This window comes from Sus scrofa, chromosome 4, assembly GCF_054392235.1.
Source record: "Sus scrofa isolate SSC_HxYL_T2T_F1_AM1 chromosome 4, Sscrofa_HxYL_maternal_Yorkshire_Landrace_v2.0, whole genome shotgun sequence".
Lineage (NCBI taxonomy): Eukaryota > Metazoa > Chordata > Mammalia > Artiodactyla > Suidae > Sus > Sus scrofa.
The window spans coordinates 4,671,273-4,692,158 of record NC_139386.1 but is presented as its reverse complement, the minus strand read 5'-3'; the positions used below and the strand labels follow the sequence as shown (position 1 = coordinate 4,692,158).

Here is a 20,886-nt window from a genome sequence, read left to right as displayed (position 1 = left end):
GTGTGGGGGGGTGGGAGGGGGGGTGTCCTGCCTTTTAGCAAACCACAGAGCAGGCTGAGGCTCACCCCACTCTCCCTTTCCCTCCTGCCACCCAGCTGCATCCTTGCAGCCGTCAGCTCGTTGGGCTGCTTTGTACCAAAAAAAGCCTGAGGCAACACTGTCACTCAAAATGGGGGTGGGGGGGCACGGTTTCCCTGCAGCTGGGGGTCCCGGGGCCAAAGGAAGCAGGACCCCTGCTGGCTTTTCCTGAGATAATACCAATAGACTGGTCAGCCACCCTACTGTCACCTGAACCACTGCAGGGACCAAATACACGCATGTTGCAGTGGCTCCCAGGTGGCCTTGGGTTCAGACCCTGGGCCCACCCCTTAGTGGTTTAGGGAGCTAAGGATGCCACACTCCTCCTGGTGGCAAAATGAACAGGGACATGCCGGCTCTCCCACTGCACCTGCAGGGCTGCTGCAGAGTCGCTCCCAGGGCATCGAAGGTGAGCCTGCCTCCAGCACGAGCAAGTTGACTTTGTCACTGTTTTTGGCGTAAATGCGATTAACCACCCTCTCCTGCCTTAAGATTCACTCTCCTTCCTGACTTTTCCCACACCGCCCCCAACGAGCTTGTCACCTTCCTTCTCCATGGCTCCTGTGACCTGGGGGTCTCATCCAAGCTCTCTACCACTGTGTGGGGCATGAAGACCCCTTCATCATCAGCCAGGGCTCCCCCCAGAGCCTAGGCCACCCTACTGCCTCCCCTCCCAGGAGCCCCGCTCACTGACCCACGAGCACAACCTTGAACCTGTTGCCCCCTGGCTCCCACCTCCATGACCTGGGCCGCCTTGTACAGGCCAGGCTCCATCATGCCCTTGAGGCTTGGCTGCAACACAGCCTCCTCTCTGGGGTCCACTAGCATCTGCTTCTGGGGTCCCCAAACTATGGGCATATCTCTGCCCACATCTGCAACCCCCAACAGCCCATCTGGATGGGCTTAACAAGCCGGGGGAGGGGGGGTAGTGTGGGGAGGGGGTGCTGTGTGCACACAGGAGCTCATTTCATCCTTCTAAGGGCCCTAGGAGCGTGAGAAACTAGCTACCGAGAGGGGACACGACCTGCCCAAACTGGACAGCCAGCCTGGGACATTCAGGACGGCGCCTCGCAGCCCAGGCGGAAGCTGGCTCTAACCACTACCCCCTCCTCCTCACAGGACAGCCCCACACAGGCTTACAGAATCCATGAAAGAAAACCCTGAGTCCAACCTCATTTTGCAGATGAGCCAGCAGCCTCGGGAGGTGACCTCACCCGCTCCGGCATCACCCACTTCCTCCCCTTTGGTTAACAGGTAGCGTTCTTGGGATTCATTTATCCATCCATTCATTCCAGCCTTTATTAAGTGCTTAGTAGATTCCAAGAGGTCTTACAGCACTGGGGGTTCAAGAGTGACCAAATCTCCTTCCCAGGCAGGGAAGACGCCAGGGTTGAGAAACACGGGTTTAAAAGACAGCAATGTCGGTTTGCAATGAGATGGACTCTCGAGTCCAGCTTGGAGCATCAAGCAGCCGAGGTGCCAGCCCCAAGCTCCACATCCCTCCCTTCTGCATCTGCCTCTGCTTCTATGAAGATCCTTCGCCCAGACCATCCACGGCGATGGGATGGGAAAGCGTTCCAGAGACTGTAAATAACGACCACAGGCAGTGGCCAAGTGTTTACCAAGCACATGCTCTCAATCCACGCTTGGCAAACTTTTGGCAAAGACACATCACTGTTTTCAACATCATCATTGTCTCGGAAGCCGGCTCCTGCCATGTGTGAGCTGTCTGAGCACAGGAGCAAGGTTTCTCCAACCTTCTGTGAGAAGCACACAGACCGTGGTCCGTCGGTGCTTGTTAACGGGGCGGGTACGAGACCGAAAATGTGAAGCCAGGGAAACCAAGACCTGTGAACGCGTTTGGTGTTTTTCAAAATAGCTAGCACGGGGCTGGGGACACAGTGGGTGTCTAAGAGACCCAGCGATTTCAGGCAGAGGGATGGGAGAGTATTTCTCCAGTGTAGGATCGAACACGGGGTTACAAGTCACATCTTTTCATCTGATTTCTGCACCAAGCAAGGCACTATGTCTACTGCCCTTGGGAGCCAAGGCGTCCGTCCCCTCATTACCTGCAGCTCTGAGCACAGCTGAGAGAGTGTTTCTTCCACAGCAAGCGACTCTAGGAAGAAAAAAGAAAAAATTTAGACAGACACACCCGGAACTGCAGTAGTTGCTAATGGAAGGAAAGGAGCACAGATGTCAAGTCGACGCTGAAGTCACAGAAGGAAAACACAGCTCTGTGGACTCTCCTTCTATTTCTGTCTAAAGGGTCCTGTTTATAGAGAGGGTGACTCTGATCTGGAGCCATGTGACTTTACGCAAGGTCAAAGTCACATTGTCCCGTGGATGCATTTCTGAGAAACACAAGATCCTCTGGGTCAGGCAGCACGCTGTGTGGCCCGAGGCATTCCAGTCCTGATGTCCTTTGGCAGGGGCGTGCACACGCGTGTGTGCCCACACCCATCTGTGTGACGCACATGGGACAGGCATTTGTGTCTCCTCCGTGCGGGTGAGCACTCGGAAGTCCAGGGAAGTGGGGGTGCAGAACCAAGCCTACCGGCCAGCGCCACCCATGCTGGTGGCAGTGATGATCGGGACAGTCCATGCTGGCGCAGAGCAGCCTCTGCGGTCCTGCCGTCGATCAGCCGGAACGGGGTGGACGCCGCACATCCGCTACCATGTGATCCAGCGTTCTCACTCCTGGGCACGTATCTGGACAAAACTACCACTCAAAAGGTACATGCATGACAGGGGACAGTTCGTCGCAGCACTAGTCACGAGACCAAGACACGGAAACAACCTTTCATGTTCACATTGTGCCCGATGTTTAACCCCCTCCCTCGTCCCATGACGTTGAGGTCAGTCCTTGCACCGGGCCACAGACTGTTATTCTTTCCAGGATTTTTTTAAAAAAGTAATTATTCAATTAAAAATAATTATTCACCATGAACAATGGTGTGTTAATCTCCGCTACGCAAAATAACTCAGCTGCACACATACGCGATCTTCATCACATTCCTCCCATCACGGTTTGTCACAGGATATTGAATATACAGCTCCCTGGGCTCCACGGTGGGACCTCGCGGTGCATCCACTCTCTGTGTAACAGCTTACACCTGCTCATCCCAAACTCCCCGTCCATCCCTCCCCTCCCTCCTCCCCCTTGGCAACCACAAGGCTCTTCTCTATGCCCGTGAGTCTGTTTCTCTTTCATAGACAGGCTCATTTGTGATGTAATTCAGATTCCACGTATAAGTGATGTCACATCATATTTGTCTTTCTCTTACTTCACTTAGAATGATAACTTTAGGTCCATCCATGTCACTGGAAGTGGCATCATCCATTCTTTTTTATGGTTGAGTAATATTCCATTGTATATATGTACCACATCTTCTTTATCCATTCCTCTGTTGATGGACGTTTAGGTTGTGTCTTGGTATTGTCAATAGTGCTGCTATGAACTATTCCCTATCATGCATGTATCGTTTTGAATGAAAGTTTTGTCCAGATACATGCCCAGGAGTGGGAATGCTGGATCATGTGGTAACTCTATTTTTCGTTTTCTGAGGAACGTCTGTGGATTGTAATTGAAGCATCATTGCCAAGGTGAGTGGGAACAAACCTTTGGCTCCCTATGATCAGTCGTCACGGATGAGCACACACCTGCCCATCTAGCAGCTGTCCTCAGGTCTGAGAGCCCCAATCATGGTGTCTGGCACAACGCCTGGCACACAGGTGCTCAATAAAAATACAGTGAGTGAATGAACAAATACATTCGGTTCCTTTGGGTTAAGAAAAAAAGTTGAAGCAAAAAGCCAGCTGCTAGTACAGAGTCTCCGTTCTCCCTCTGCATTGCTGTGACTCCACATGTGCAGATCTCCTGTGAGGTCTCCAAAAAATGCCAACCCCAAGAACATGTGATTCAAAGAGGCCTTTGGAGCTGATAAAGCCAGAGGGTTAGATGCCACCTGAAATCAGCGCCAACAGAGTTTTCCCGTTGTGGCTCAGTGGTAACAAACTGACTAGCATCCACGACAGTGTAGGTTTGAGCCCTGGCCCCACCCAGTGGGCTAAGGGTCTGTGATGTAGGTCACAGATGTGCTTGGATCCCGCGCTGCTGTGGCTGTGGTGTATGCCGGCAGGTGCAGCCCCGATTAGACCCCTAGCCTGGGAACCTCCACATGCCTCGGGTGTGGCCCTAAGAAAAAAGAGAAAGAAAGAAATGCAATAAGAACCAGCTGCACCCACCCCACCCTACACGCCGAGCACTGTGTGCGAGGGGTCGGGGGCTTCTCCCAGAGACCCCTGGTCTAATGGGGAAGAGAAACCAGCAAGTGAATGACTGTCAGGTCGTGCGTTCGGCATAACCACAGACCACGGACAAGGCCATCAGCATCGCCAAGGCCAGGACCATCTCTGCAGTGAGACGCCAGGGTGCAGGGAGAGAAGCTGAGGCCCCCAGCAGGCATTACTAACCTCCACTACCACGTTAAGGACCTGGCCTCTGCTCTGGAGGCAAAGGGCCTCGTTAGAGGACTTTGAGCAAAACCGCCACCCACGGCCTGCTGTGACCTAGAGGGACACGAGACGAAGGACCCTGTCCCCAGGTCACTGAAGGATCTCTGTGCTCCTCACTTGATTGGCCACACACTGCTGGGTGACCCTGAGCAGGTACTTCATCTCTCTGAGCTTCAGCCCGCTCCCTGTCAATCAAGAGGGATCCAGGCCCAATGAGCAAGATGTCTGATGTACAAGCGGCAATTCCCCCAGAAAACCAAATATGATGCCCACTGAGAGCTTTGTGTCATGGTCTAGAGAAAGAAAGTCATACATTGGTATTTCTTAGCATTGCTTTATGCTCTGGTAAGTTTCAATCTCGTAACTATAAACGGGCACTTCCCCTTAGAAAGCAAGTTAATGCGAAGTGCCAATAGTGCCAGGTGGGTGGGAGGTGCTTCATAAGCGCTTTTGGTGGATGGACGAATGAGTACGTGAACACCCCTCGGGGTGCTGGTGTCTTTCCTGCCTGCGTCTGCATCTCCAGGGTTGAATCCTGCTGGAATGATGCAGAATAACAAAACCCCGACCTGAAACGGTGCTTGCTGCTGTGACGCTGACACACGCACGCGGACGCCCCTGGAGCCCCGGCCCCCAAGAGGGAGGTGGGGCGCCAGGGCAGATCTTCCCCCGGTGCCCAGCCCCTTACCCAGCTCCATGTGCGGCAGCTCCGGGACGTCTCTCATGATGGTCAGGAAGTAGGCGCGGAGTCCCCGGTAGGCATGTAAGAGCAGGAAGCACAGTTCCCGGTGCCACTTGTACGCGTGCTGCATGCAGTTCTCGGAAGGCACGTAGAAGCTCCCCTGTGGGGCGAGAGGGGAACAAAGGCAGAGGGCTGACCCACATGGCCTGGTGCTGCCAAAAACTGGGAAACGCTTCAAGATCCCAATAAAAGAGGGAATTTGAATCTCGTCCCCATCCACCTGCCTGGGAAAACCATTGAAATGGACTAAACCTCTGTCTTATCCTGATCATGTTAAAGTAATAATAGTGACAAAAAGAGTAATAATACTAGATGATGGAGATGATGAAAATTGCAATGAGGCAGCCACCCTGACCTCTCAGTTTTGGGAAAAGGGGAAATCACCCACTTAAAGCCTCTTCTCTGCCCCCTATGAGAAGAGGCCATGGGACAGACAGAGGCGGTCTCTTTTTCACAGGGAAACAGGGAATGGAGAAGACCCTTGTATTGGCGGATGAGCCGTACGCAGTGCTGAGAAGGAGAAATAGGTTTGCTGTGCAGCAGGAAGGCGCTGGGGGTTAAGGTGTGCGTTTGTAAGAGGCTGCGGATGCAATCACAGGGTCAGCGAGATTTACACATGCTACTGTGTTTTTGCTGCAGGATGCGTCGCGCCAGCAGAATTACACGGATGGGATTTCTCGATGAGGAAGAGACGCCGAAGTCCACCATGTACTTGGAGGTCCAGCCATGATGGAAAAGAAGGACCAGGGCCGTTCTTTCTCGTAACTGCAAGAGAGGAGGATGCCGTGGGGTGAACGGCAGGAAGGATATGTTTCAAGAACAGAGAAAGGAATCTCCCAGGGACAGATCTGGGCAGAAAAAGGGAGGCACCGAGTAGTGAGCTGGCGAGTCCCAGGGTGGCAGGACCTGTCTGTCCGTCCACCGCTGGTGCGTGCGGCTGTGAGGGAAGGAGGCAAATGTCTCTTCTTGACCCCGGGCTTCCTGGCCCATCCTGCTGGAAGGAACTCCAGGCGGCGCGTGGATGGAATTCCATCCTTTGGGCATCTGTGAGCTGACACGCGTAGCTGCTGAAGCGGCAGCCTCCTTCTGTGTTTGGTTCTTGCTGCCATCTGAGAGGGCAGAGTCGGTCCAGTGGGGGCAAGACAGGTCCAGCGGAGTCCACAGGCACAGGAACTTCATCTGTGCTCCCAGTGGTCCATGGAGGCAGACAGCAAAGGGGGTCATTCTACCCATTCTAATCGCGGCAGCGTCACAACTGGGTCACGTGGGGCAAGAGGGTACAAATTAGGAAACCCGGGTGGAGGTCTCAGGTCTGCCGTCACCTTCCTCTGAGATGCTTTCAGATTCCATCCCTGGGAAAAAGACTGCAAGGCGGAGGCTGGCCGGCAGCAAGTTCATGGGGTGTGCTTGCAGGGGCAACCCCCGGGGGAGAGGAAGAGGGGGCAGAGGGCGGGGCCACCCAGCACTGCCCCTCAGCCACACAGAGACCTCAGTCGACCCCCAGGGGAGCTCTGAACCTGCACAGCTGTCTGGCCTTGAGACAGGGGCCGTCTTCGTACCCAGGCACTGACCATTACTGGGTGTGGTTTCCTCAGGGAGGTGCGCTCTGGGTCGGCCGCTTTCCCAGACAGGCCAGTCCCCAGAGAGGGACGTGGCGGGACGTGGTTGGCCACCGACATCCTCAGCAGTCGGAAGGATGAGTGATTCAGTCTGAAGATGGAAACCGAGCACCCCAGAATTCTCTGGAAAAAGCCTCAGCTGGTCCCTTCACACCCCAGAACCTCAAATAAACCTGGCTTTGCCTTATGAGGTCCCTTCTGATTTGACCTTAGGGAGATACCTGACAAGCTTTGGCATCAAAAAACTTCTCCATTTCATAAGCAGAAAATCCAGTCAGCTAGGACATCTGTGGCCACCAGGCCCTCAGGATAATCTACATATTCCCATTTCTCATCTTTCCTATTGTAACAAAACCAAGAGTCAGAACAGTTGTCAAAAGACCAGAAGAGCTTGTGCAAAGCAGGGTGTGTGTGTTGGACTCCCCAGGTGTGTGGAGCCAGAAGGAATCTGCCATTTATGAAGCATGTAGATATTCCCATTATACCTGCTCTCATTTGATGTTTGGCAAGCACCTACTAAGGCAGACACTCTAACTGTGATTTCCAAAACAGATTAGAGATGATAAAAATCTCAGTATTACCAAAGGAAACCATACAAAGTGCCTTTTTCCCCATCGTCCAATAATTTCTTGCACATTCTTCTGCAATACTTCCCTATGCATATTAACCTATGGGTATATATGTGCAAAGATGGCCTAAAAACACAGAGACACACGTGTTGGAAAATGCTCTGGACATTTCTCCATCACTTATGCCTTAAAGTTCTTTCTTATTAGACCAAGTAAGTGACAGGGGCTCCAATTCCCATTTCATAGATCAAAGATCTAGTGAGTCGGACAGGGTCACTCTGCTTTGTCCGCAGCAGGAAGGGTTCTCAAGTTCAGGGGCTAAATGAAGACTGTGCGTTCTCATCTGCCACGTGCCTCTGGAAACCGTGCCTGGCAGAGGACAGCTGCTCCACTAAGTCCGCTTACTCTGACAGAGGCATTAATTTCAGCCCTGCAGTAGCTGTGACGAAGCAGAAATGCAAGCAGGCAGGGATTAACAAAGGCACAGCACCCAACAGCTATGCGTCCTCAGCCTGTTTGCTTCAAATATCCCTGAACCTTCCATTTTCTGGTCCTGCTACCTGCCCACAATTGCGTTTTCGTATCACCAATGCCTCTCTTTGAAGGTGCTCCAGGACCCGTTCAGGAGGGTTGAGGGATCAGTAAAGTTTGTTAGGAAGTTCCACCTTTAAGACTGGACACTCCTGTTACATGGATTTTTCAAGAGAGACATCAAGAAAATGCCAGGGACTCTTCATAAGGCTGGTTTGATTATGCTGATTAAGATCACAGAAAGTCAAAATGTTAATCCAAAGAAAAATCCCCCAAAAAATATATGGCTGGAGATTATTATAAATGAAACAAACACTCTTTTCCATAAAGACTCAACAGCACGCCTTTTTTCAAAGCGAATGATTTGCCACAGAAAATCCCATTAGCCAGCCCTCCGGGCCTGCAGAGCCAACATGGAGAAGCCCAGCTGCTTCCCCCCACCCCCCCAATCAGAACTGCATGAAGTGGATTGAAAAGCCTCACACAATCTCCCCAGGACAAAGAAAGAACACTTTAGAATCCCTCCTTTTCAAATGTCTGGAATGGAAACCCCAAATAATACAACAGGCTCCACGCGGGGTAAGTGGAATATCAGGCTGTGTGCAAACTCACGATGGACGCCCCCTGGCCAGGGCTCACCCCATGGCACCATCTGCACAACATCTGAGAAAGGGGGCAATCATAATGCACCTCTTTGGGGGTTTCTGCTAAGGACTAAACAAGACGTGTCAGCACTCGCACAGACTCCTGTGATGCCTCCGTGCCATGCCAGCGTACACTAAAAGGAACTTTTTCTTAAAAAATGAGGACACCCCCACTGATGGACTCTGTAAACACGTCTATGGGTTATGCAGATCCAACCTCAATGGTGCTCCACTTAGAAACCAAAACACGGATAGAGTTTGGCTAGAACACAGAATCTGGAGCCAAATGGGTCCATTCCCTGCCGGTGGACCACCGCGTGATTAAGTCCCTCCACATCTGAGATGTCAGTTTCCTAACATGGAAAGTGGGGATAATTATAAAGTGTTTAGTACAGTGCCTGGCTTCCATGAAGTACTTGTTCAATGTTAGCTAGGAAGTTTGGCTTTTTAGTTCATTTGGTACCTTCCAGAGACAGCTAAGCTTGCTATCATATCAGACATGCCTTTCCAATCTACACAACTGGATCGATTACTGCCCTGGGCTCCAGATCTCTCTTCTAAACTGCTGATGGGGAGGCTTGCCTGTTGTCACAAAAGCATCTTATAAGGAGCATATTACTGTCCTCTGGTCTCTGTTAACAGACCCACCTTGCCCAATACCCAACAAAGCCAGGGAGTTTCTCCAGTTCCAGACTTCTTTCTCACCTCAAGACTCTGTTACGATGTCTTGAAGGTTCCACTTCTAAAATGCTCTCAACTCTGCCCAGTCTGAGTCTTCTCCATTGCTTACTTTAATTATTAAAACATGCTTCTAGGCAGTTCTTTGGTGGTGCAATGGGTTAGGATCCGGTGTTGTCACTGCAGTGGCTTGGGGGTGCTGCTGTCCCACCGGTTCAATCCCTGGCCCAGGAAGTTCCACATGCCATGGGCACGGCCAAAAAAAAAAAAAAAAAAAAAAATGGGTCTCACTGTCTGAGTCTTACCCTTCATGTGGAGCACTGGTTTATACAAGTGGGTTTACAGCCATCTCACTGTCCACAAGATCAAGTTCATATTCCTTAGCATGGCATTCAAGGTTGTGAGCCCTCATTACATCTCCAGGCTCAGCGGCTGCCTCTTGCTTCACTCCAGAGCTCACTGGTTGCTTTTTGTTCTTTCAAGTGTCTGTCCCCTGGCTGCCTGAAACTCACCACCAAGAATCTGATCAAATGTCCACTCCTCTGCGAAGCTTCTCCTACGACCTCTGCCTCTCAGATCCCTTGCACATACTCCTCACACTACAAATGTTTCTGTAAATGTCTCTCTCCGTCCTCCCTGGAGTTTAGAAACGGTGTGCTATTTGTCTTTGAACTTGAAACACACAGAATTCTAGCACACAGAATTCAGTGCATGCAGAAACAATGGATGGATGAAGGAGGTGTAGCATCCTCTAAAGTTCTTGGCAGCATCACAACAACAGAGACTTGGTGATGCCGTGCTGGAGCGAAGGTTTAAATGGCCCTCTCTTCCCCTACTGCGGAACTGTGGGGCTTTCACACAATTTGGGGATGTGGACTTGCTAGATTGCCGTAATAATCACGCTATAGATATTCAGGTCACAGACAAATGTATATTTTATATGCAGTGTATATACAATCTGATTTTGGCATGTGGTAAACATCAATAATTTTCCATCGAATTTGAACATGCCCATAAAGGCAAAACACATTTTTGCACAGAAGGATCAGTAAATCTTCTGTGTTATGATTCTGGGAGAATGCCTAAATGGAATTGGTTCATAATAGCCTGAATATGTTTATTTGAAAAAAAGAAAGCCACCTCAATCAGACCTCAAAATCCAGAATTCTATCAATAGGAGCTGCTGTTCATTGCATGCCTGCTGTGTGTCTGGGACTATTTTTTGGTCCCTGAACTCTTCTTCTTGGTGTTTCAGTGAGTTTCTCTTGGCTATTGTTCTTTTTAACTGATCAGAAAATGATAAGAATAACTACAACAGCATTCATAAACAGCGAGCATTTATTAGTTGGTCCTAACAGAAGCCATGCATCGTTTAAGTGTTTTATATGTGTGAGATATTTAATTCTTATGCCAACTCTATGAAATAAGCACAATTATTTACATCCACTTTATAGCCTGCGAACAGGAACCCTGAGTGGTAAACAACCTATTTGTCGGTCTGGCGCTGGAAGCCACACACTCCTAGTCTTAACGCTGAACTTGATCTTTGAATTGAGCTTCAGGAAGTTTAAATAGCCTGTGTTGACACATCTGGGAAGGGTTAAGCTTCTAACCCATGTTAAGGCCTAGGTTTAAAAAGGAAACTCTATAAATTACAGAGGAAACTGAAAACCCAGTTGTGCTCACCTTATAGCTTTGTAACCAACTAGCTGTGGTTCCAGGAAAACGATCTTAACTTGCTGGCCTCTTCAGGGTCAGCAACACATTGCTGCCACCTTAGTCAGCAGGTCCCAAGTTTTACGCCCCAACGCTGGATTGCGGTCACCAGCTGTGAGATGAACCCCAAGTATGTCTTGCCAAAAATGGTTAAAATGGAGAGATGACACATGACTTCCCATGACTACAACTTCATGCAACTTAGTTCCTATCGCCCCCTTGCCGACACCCCACAGAGGTACCTTAAGCAAGAGGAAAAGAGAGTGGGTTGTCAGGCTTGGACAGAGGGGGAGCTGTGGGGTTGGGGGGGGGTTGGCTGTCCCAGGTCTAGGTCAGATGCCCACCTAGGCGTCCGCTCCATTTCACACGGAGACGCAGGCCGCCCCCATCTATGGCTCCAGCATCAAAGGACCGTGACGACCACTGGGTGATCACAGAGAGGTCTACCTGGCTCCAGCCGTAAAAGCAGTCACCTTGGTTTTGTGCTTGTCTCCTTCTACAGGTGTGTTGTACCCCCACCTCTTCTCCGCGAAATTAGAAACAGAGTATTATTCATCTTCTATTTCCAGCTATTTTCACACCATGAGCCATCCAGCCACGTGGTTGATGGAAGCGGTGTTTAGAAAAACGAAGGGACGTGGTGAAGATGAAGAGCTGCCCTCTAAAGGGCTGCCGTGGGGGAGTTTATTACATTTCGTCCCACTGAGTGCAGCCAAGAGGCGGGAGTTCTAGGAAGGCACACGCTGTGGATGAGAACACTGCTTCTCTGCTCTTGATGGGTTTTCAACTGGGAGACCTTCCATTAGCATCATACACCTGGCTCCTCTCTGCCCGGTTATTGGGCAAAAGGTGAGTTTCAGATTACAAACCAGGTTCTTCCCCGTCTTCCTCTCTCAGTAGCAAGCCCCCCCGCCCCCCCTCCCCGAGGCATTTATCTCCATCACCCTCAGCCGTGGGGGAACCTGGGAGATGAGATGGTTGGGAAGGGAGGCCTGCATTTACCTAGCAAGGCTGTACCTGACCGAGTAGTTGAGTCTAGAGTTTAACGTCCAGGAACCCCCCGGATCAAAGATGAAAACCAAATGATCTCGCATCCCAGTTTGAGCTCCAGTTTTTCTTATTATTTGGTCTTAGTTGCCAACTGGCTCAGCACTCAGGGAGCAGAAGGCATTATGCCTCAGTTCCCCTCCACAACCAGGAGATTTGATCTCCTTTGATGAAGTCGCTGACATTAGTAGTACCCTGTGTCAAACTACCTGGGGAGCTCAAGGCTGAAGGGAGCCAACGAGAAGAGCTGATCAGTGTTAGGCGGTGGGTTAGAAAAGACCAGTGGATTCCAGTCACTGCTTTGAGAAGTCATGGAGGTGCCATAAGTGGCAATAAAGGGGCCAGGATGGGTGAGGTCCCCACTTCACTGGAGTTCTTCTGTTGACAGCAGTTTTATGATAGGTTTGGGGTAGACATTCATTTGAAGAAAAAAAAATCCCTGGTTAAATAAATAAATAAATTTTCAGAATCACTGGATGAAGCTAATGCCCCATGACTGCTCGGCTGTTCTATTGTGGTCCAGAAGACAAGGACAAGTTGTGGGGCTGAAAATCAGACCTTAACAAGTCCTTGTTTATTGTCCTCATTCCTGATTCCTCTCTGTTCATAAGCCTGTTTTATTTCTTTATTTATTTTTGGCCAAGACCATGGCATGCAGAAGTTCCTGGGCCAGGGATTGAACCTGAGCCAGAGCAGCGACCCAAGCCACTGCTGGGCCAAATCTTTAACCTGATATGTCACAGGAGAACTCCCAAAAGATACTTTTTGATTCAAATTGCTCCAAATGACAGGAAGGTATTTTTTACTTGCGTTTGGTGGGGCAAAGCAGCAGCTTCCATGAAAGTCCAGTGGACGTGGAATTATGGGAATGACCTGGAGTTAAGGTGTTAAGTCCCACTCTTACTGCTCCCAAGCTTCAGCACCTCGGACAGTGACTCAATTGTCTTCATTGGGCAAGAAGGAAGATCAAGGGAACATGCTCTTTGCCTTTCATAAGGCAAAACGCAGAACCCATCGTCTTCATTATCCATAAGGAGCCTAGGAATCCTTCCACTAGTGCCCTTATTTTCTTTAGTAAATTGATCAATTCCTACATTACCAAGAGAGTTTGATGTAGTTAAAACTTTAAGACGTAAGAACTCATCAGTAATTAGATAAGTTGGCATATTGACTCGGAATGATTCATAACCTTCTTCTAAGTTACCTTAATGCCTATGATGCAATTTGAGTGAACACTTATATTGTTGCTATTGATCTGTCTGAATTTAGAGAATTGTGTTTTTATGTTAGGAGTATTATGATGGACGGTCCCACTGGGTTTCTCTATATTCTTCAGCATGTAATCGAGTCCGTCCAATTCCACTTATCACCATGATCTGAATTACTCTGTATTTGATGCCTCCCCTGTGCCCATCAATGTGCTAAACACCTGAGGTCCAGACATTAACATACAATGACCCCACCTGGAAGAACATACTCTCAGTCAGAGGAACCAGATTCACAACTGCAAAATGGTAGTGCCATTTGGTAGGTATCATGCCAGAAGAAAGCTTAGGATGCTGTGAGTGTGTGGAAAGGCGCAGGTAGGGAAGCCTTCCTAGAGGAGATAGTGATGCAGTGGAATCTTGGAGGACCAGGCAGGTAGAGAAGGGAGGAGGGAGAGGGGTGCCAGGCACAGAAACTGCCGTAAAGAAAGACGCTGACTGAACAAATGCATCAAGGGCAGGGGAAATATAATCAGCAGTGTGTTGCTAAGGTAAATGAATCCATGAGGAAAATGCAGGAGGTGATACTAGACAGACAGCCTGGAGTCTGGCCACAGAGGGCCAGGCATAACATGTTGATGAAAAACCACTTCCCAGGCAAACAGAGATGCGTAAGAAATGGACAAAATGCGTGCCAGTGTGCCCATTCAGTGGCGATGGGAAGATGCATTAGGGCCCCTCTTCCATGACTCTGGCTTCTCAACAGTCATTGCCTCTGGCCCTCTGGACATGCGGAGAACTTGACATGATGATGTTAAATTTACAAAAGTGGAACGGTCCCAGTGACATTAGGTGAATGGCCCTTGGTCTCATAATCACTAAGGGACAAGTCCAGGATTCCAAACCACCACAGCCTTACTCTGTTACCCCACAGGGTACGATCCTGCCTTCCCCGGAAGCAACGTCTTCTCAATTGAGTGCAAGGCAGTGATCATGGGGTAATAAAAGCAGCAGGAGTAAGGTGAAACAGCCACGGATACACTGGACTAATTACACAGTGTGTGGAGGGTCAAGCAATCCGTACTTCCATCCCCAAGAGGCCAGTTCCAAGATCCTAAACTCAGACGAATCTGCAGAACAAGCGATCTGGCAGACTCGGGGCCCTGGGATGCTGTCGCCCTGGTAAACGTGTCTACTTTGGAAGTCAGAGAGGGTCACCATGGGGCCTTAAAGATGTGAAACTCTATGCTGTTGTGACTTTTAATTATGAAAGGTATTAAATTCCTCTGGCCAATACTAGGACAGGCACAGCGTTAGCATCTATAATGACTCTCCTATTTTGAGTTCTGGACTCTCTTGTGGGAACTTGGTCTTTATCTATCCGCCTAGGACTTCTGGTGGGGTTTTCTATATACTTCATTCTGTAGGGAACCTGGAAAGCAAACCAAAGCCGATCACCATTGAAAACAGACTCTGTATTCTGATAGCAAAGCCCAAGCATCCATGTGGCTTCTAATAAACCTTATCTGAGACACCCAGAGCACCTGGAATCACTTCTAAGTGAGAGGTGGGAACGACTGTCTATCTCAGTGGCAGATGGGGGTATGGGGCATGGCTATGACTTGAACGAGGTGTGTGTGCCTTATCCCAGAGCCCACACTCCTACCCACCAACAATTCCTGCCTCCCGAGAGCAAACACTGACTCTCTCTCAGCACCTGCCAAAAACACATCAGGCTGCTCTGAGAGAATATTAAGGCAAATGGGAGACCTCAGCATCAATACTGTCATATTAGAATGTTCACTTCTATAATAAACAGCTCAGAGTACATCTGCCTTTTATAAGAACGATCATAGCAATCCTAGAAACCAAAAAAAAAGTATTTGCATGATAAATCAGGACTTCCCGTCGTGGCGCAGTGGTCAACGAATCTGACTAGGAACCATGAGGTTACGGGTTCGATCCCTGCCCTTGCTCAGTGGGTTAAGGTTCCGGCGTTGCCGTGAGCTGTGGTGTAGGTCGTAGACGCGGCTCGGATCCTGCGTTGCTGTGGCTCTGGCGTAGGCTGGCGGCTACAGCTCCGATTCGACCCCTAGCCCGGGAACCTCCATATGCCACAGGAGCAGCCCAAGAAATGGCAAAAAGACAAAAAAAAAAAAATCTTAGTATATCTAGAGCTTTTCGGTCAACCCTATAGAGTAGGTGCCATCACTACCCTCATGTTATAAATAAAGAGAGTGGTAGATCTCTCAAAGTGTCAGGAATTGAGAGTTTTCTATTAACAATGATCAAACTTATTAGACTAATAACAACATGAACACATTTTTAAGTAAAACTGGGATTGTTTCCATGCTCACATTACCATCAAATACTGTTGAGCAGTTTTAGTTGCTGCATTTGCCATGGGTTCAAGACCAAGCCGTTACATGTCAGGCCGCTAAAGTGATTGCATGGATATTGCACTGCAGCCTCTCGAAACCGAGGCTGGGGCATTCGACTTGCTGCTGATCTGCAGTTATAGGCTGCTTATTATTTGCTAGTACTCTCTTGAAGAAAGTGAGCACCTTCCACAGGACATGCAGCCTGGTCGAAATTTGGGACCATCATCTCATCTATAAAATAAGAACAGTAAGAGCGATTCCCTCCAAAAAAGGCGGTGAGGAGCAACTAAGACAGGAAACGGAAGCGGGGTGCTTAGAAGAGTAGCTGGCAAAGAATGACCATCTGACAAAGCGCAGGTATTTGTATTACAGGGACACAGAAGAGGGGAGTGCAAGCCACCTTACAGGCACGGGAGGAGAGACAACAGAAGCAGCGTGCAAAGGGGGGACACGTCCGAGGGCCCAGCCGGGACAGCGAGGTTGTTGGCCATCACACGGGCAACCATGCCTATAGACAATGCCTTCCTTTTCTCTGAGCTAGAGAGACCAAGGCATAAAAAGAGAAGGTAAGGGGGAACCAGAGTCCCATTTCCCCGCAGGCTTCTAAATACAGGCCATTTGGACTTCAGTGTTCTAGACAGAGCCCTCAAATGATAGGAACAGGCCAGGTGAAAACTGTGTCTACCAACAGGGACTCTGCAGACAGTGGATGCTGCAATGAAGGTGACCAGAGTCAATACAGCATCACAAGGGAGAAATCACTGCCACCTCCCTTGACGGAAAATGCGGACTCTCTCCATCAAAACATTTGTAGCTACTGAAACATTTGACACTTTCATTTTCTAGTATTCTACTTCATTTACTCTTCATTAAAAGCAATTCCCCAAACTGGGCATGGTGCTCGGCAATTTCGTGAGCAGTTGGCAAACTGGATTCTTAATATTTAATCTAATGGAGAACAACATTACACAACTCCAACTGAACAAGCAATTTAGTTGTCAGATCATCATAAAACCCCAAACACCTTTCTGATGAACGTCTTTATTTTTAAAGTCTCATTTGAAGGAAGGCTCCGACTTAAATAAATCACTGTTCTTCCATTCAATCGGATGCAGACAGTTCTTTAAAAATTACCAGTCACTATGTGTGCTATTTTAAAACCCCCAGAGATCGCATGTTGAGTGAAATGAACAATGCCCTCTGTCGTCAGGGCCAACCTGAAATCTAAATGCTGGCTTTGCAGACTGTACCATCAGGGCTCTGCTCTACATGTATAATCACTGAATCTACTGTTAAAGGCAATTTGGGCAGCCGATATAAGATTGATGACAGATTTCAGTTACATAATAAATCAAGTGCCCGGTCGATCGTAAGTGTACCACACGGCTGCTCCATAACTAGTAGATATGATGAATAAAATAATAATGCTGGTAGTTATTATTAAAGTTAATCGTAATCGTTTTATTAAGAACATTTTCGTGTTAATACAATGTCATCTCATTTTTCCTCACAGTCGGATCAGCCCCGAGGGGTACAGGAGGCAGGCAGACAGCGCGATGGGAGAGGCTGGTTACATTCTGTGCATTACTTTCTTTTTTTTTTTTTTTTTTTTGTCTTTTTGCCTTTTTGCCTTTTCTAGGGCTGCTTCCGCGGCATATGGAGGTTCCCAGGCTAGGGGTCGAATCGGACCTGCAGCCGCCAGCCTACGCCAGAGCCACAGCAACGTGGGATCCGAGCCGCATCTGCGACCTACACCACAGCTCACGGCAATGCTGGATCCTTAACCCACTGAGCGAGGCCAGGGATCGAACCTGCAACCTCATGGTTCTTAGTCGGATTCGTTAACCACTGTGCCACAACGGGAACTCCTCTGTGCGTTACTTTTGATGTGATGCCATTCCTTTTTGGTTTTATGTGACGCCTTTGATTCTTTACGAGGTGGCTCTGTGCTCTGGCAGAAGCGTCACTGGGGAATAGGATTTTAGCCTGTTCGGGATCAGATATCGAGGAGGTTTCTCTCCCTTGCAAATCACAGCTTGTGGATTTAAGCAAGAGGAGGGTGGATGCGGGAAGTGAACAGACACGGCAGTACAGAGCGGGGGAGGCTGATGAGCTTACTGAGGAGCAGAGGGAGAGCCACGCGCCCCACGGGGCTGGAACCCGCTTAGAGGTGGGTACCAAGTAGGCACACACAGAAGAGGAGGGCTTGATGGCTACAAGCACCTCGTCAGCCCTGGAGGCTTGTGGCTGGAAGTCTTCTCTCAACTTGACATGTGGATGGACCCATGGGCTTGCCATGAAGCTGCTTTAATCGAGAGACCAAAGCCTGGCCCTTCTCCCCGTGGTGTCTCCTTGCCCAGACTTTAATTACCCCTATGCCAGCCTGATCTGTCCCTAAAACTAGCCTCTCATCCCAACCTGTGCGCATCTATACGCCTTTACCTTCTCAAATCCACATCACAGACACCCCAGTGGAGCCCCTTGCTGTTGCTCAACAGAGGTCGCAGTAAATGAGTTTTTCTCTTCTTGGAAACCACTCCGTCATTGCCTTTACTCAAATGTTACTGTTACTTCTACACCGAGGCGAGGGAAACTTCTTTCAAGAAGCGTTTTGCGTGGTTCTGCCCTCAGTTGTGGTTGAGATTACTACCCCCAGCCCTGTCTTGGCATGAAGTAGAGTACACATCCATGAAATGTGCACCAAAGCGCCCAAGTCAATCACATATTCATGTCTTCAAGAATCACGTATGGGTGTTGTTTCTGGGCTGGGTACTAAGCCAAATACTACTGGGAAATATAAAATGACTATTGGGACATGATTTCTGGGTTCAAGCCCCTCACAGTTCAGTGCGTAAGGCAGCACCCAGATGAATGGTTTCAGGGCAGCTTGGTAAGTGTGGTGATCAATTTATACACAAACGCTACTGCAGCACACACACACTCAGCACAGTACCTGTAGCATTCTTGGGCCAGTCAAGAACAATCCTACGTAAGAAGCACCCTATAATTTAAAAGGCATAGATTTTTTTTTTTCAAAAAAGGAGGACGAAAATGCCAGGCACACACGTGAAGACGCATGTAAAGGAAAACCTTTTGCCAAAGTGAAAAAAAGAAAATTATGATGATTTTCGCCTAAGGCACCTGTGGGGATAAGGCTGAGGATGCGTTCAGGTCTACAGGCATCAGATAAGGCAGCACGACGGGCTCTCATTTGCCATGAGGATAAACGTAAGATTCGTCCTCTCAAATGAGCCCAGGTGAGATGGAACAGAGAGAAGCGGATCAGAAGACAAGACGTATATGGGGAAGTTGGACGTTTTCCAGGTAAAAGGGCATTGCTCAGGCATCGGGAGGGGCACAAACCCAGGACACGTAGAGAGTTTGAGGGAATCAGGCACTGCCGTGGATGTGAGAGAGAAGAGATCAAAAAAGCATCACATCCTAGAAGAAGGACCTCAGCTGAAGAAGCGCAAGAGTTAGGATTAAATCCCTTGAGTCCGATGACTTGGGCGGAAATCCCGCAGCATCACGCACCATCTACACAGCCTTGGGCCAGTCGCTCACCTCTCTAAGCCTCAGCTTCCTTACCCATAAAGCGAGGGAAATATAAATCGCTTCTTCATAAGGTGCTGGCCAAGAGTATCCCAGATAGGATGTGGTGGAAAAGGGCAAGGACTCAGGACCTTTCAGCCAAGAGCACGCTGTGAATTCACTGCAAGTCTGGAGTCTGATCTGAATATGAGACGTGGAACCACATCCCGATGTCCCCATGCATTCACTCCCGTGATCACCAAGACAGCTGTTACGTGGCAAACAGAACCCTGAATTTAAGAGTCTTAAATTCAGCATCGAAAGTTCCCCCTAGGATGGGTCCTAGGTAAGTGACTTCTACTCTCGGGGTTTCAGGTTCCCCTTGTCTGAAAGGGGTTCACAAAGCATGGAAGCATTAGGACAGGTCAATGAAACAAGGGGAACGGGCTTTGGGACAGAATGCACCGTGGAACTCGGGGACCACATCGCCGTACCCCGAAGCCGACTCTCAAAAAGTATGACTGAGGCACCTTGGGAAGCTTTCAGGGGCTCTCCACTCTCTGCACCGCCCCAGCCCTGCATGGATGGCTCAGAGCCTACGGGCAAGGCTGAGCCAAGGTTAGAGTGTTCCCTGGAGCCCCCTGCAGACATCCTGGCAGCCATGAGCAGGCATCGTGTTCACTGAAAGTTCTCTTGGGAAAGGGAAGGAGATCGATACGGAATAAGACTCTCTTTGCTCCCCAGAAGCCAATGAGGCGGAGAGGATGGCAAAAGTCATGAGGAATGAGATTCAGTCCTAACAATTAATCGTGGAGCCGAGCCTGTCAACGTGGGAGGTGCTGTCCCCTGTTTAGTGCAACCCTGCAGACAAGGAGCCGGTCTACACCTAGAAACGTCTGAAGACATAATTTACCCCAAGACGGTTTCAATGTCATGTCCTCTCCTGGAATAGGAAGTCCGGAGTGAGTGCTGGCAGGGAGTTGCCAATAAAAATATAAATGACTCGAAGAAAACGTTCTATGAAGTCACCACCAAGATTTACAACTACTGGAGGCAGAGCACAAAAAAGAGGCACATCTAATCCACTCAGGGCTAGAGCTTTTCAGAATAACTTCTAAAAACATTCGCCCATGTACGTATTGAGAGCCAGGCGCTCACTCGATGATGAGGGTTACGGGGTGAGGGAAGGCGTGTCTGCCACGGGGCCTTCAGTGGGAAGAATCGACCGTTTCCAGTACAATGGGCATTTGCACAAAGCGGGGAAAGAGAGACCAGTGAGGTCACATCCGTCTAGGTGGCCAGGCAAACCCTCTTGGGCAAGTAACACTCATTCTGGATCCTGAAAGATGGTTCAGGGGAAAGAAATCTGATGTGCTGCCTTTCTCATTCACTTAAGAGAAATGTACTCAGTCTCATTACGCGGGCCACGAGGGGCCACTTAAAAAGCATTGCTGTCTCAACACCAATCATTTTAGAAAGGGGGAAGCTGAGGCATGAGACCCAGGAACCAGTAGGCTGCAGAGCTTACACAGACCCTCTGCTATAAAGACCACCAGCTTCTTCACGTCCCAGCTTGTGACCTTGGGCAAACGACACACCCTCTCAGTGCCTCGGTGTCCTGATACCC

The 20,886-nt window shown here is 49.3% G+C and overlaps 1 protein-coding gene across 10 annotated transcripts in view; it reads right to left on the bottom strand.

The window, feature by feature from the left end:
- FAM135B (family with sequence similarity 135 member B) overlaps nt 1–20,886 on the bottom strand; it is a 292,392-nt gene that overhangs the window by 36,640 nt on the left and 234,866 nt on the right. For all 10 annotated transcript variants that reach the window (XM_085021007.1, XM_085021010.1, XM_085021009.1 and 7 more), the window contains 2 exons: nt 5,285–5,438; nt 2,148–2,197 (listed from right to left, as the gene is read on the bottom strand). In XM_085021007.1, the coding sequence (XP_084877133.1) occupies nt 2,148–2,197; nt 5,285–5,438 (204 nt within the window). The remainder of the gene's footprint in view (nt 1–2,147; nt 2,198–5,284; nt 5,439–20,886) is intronic.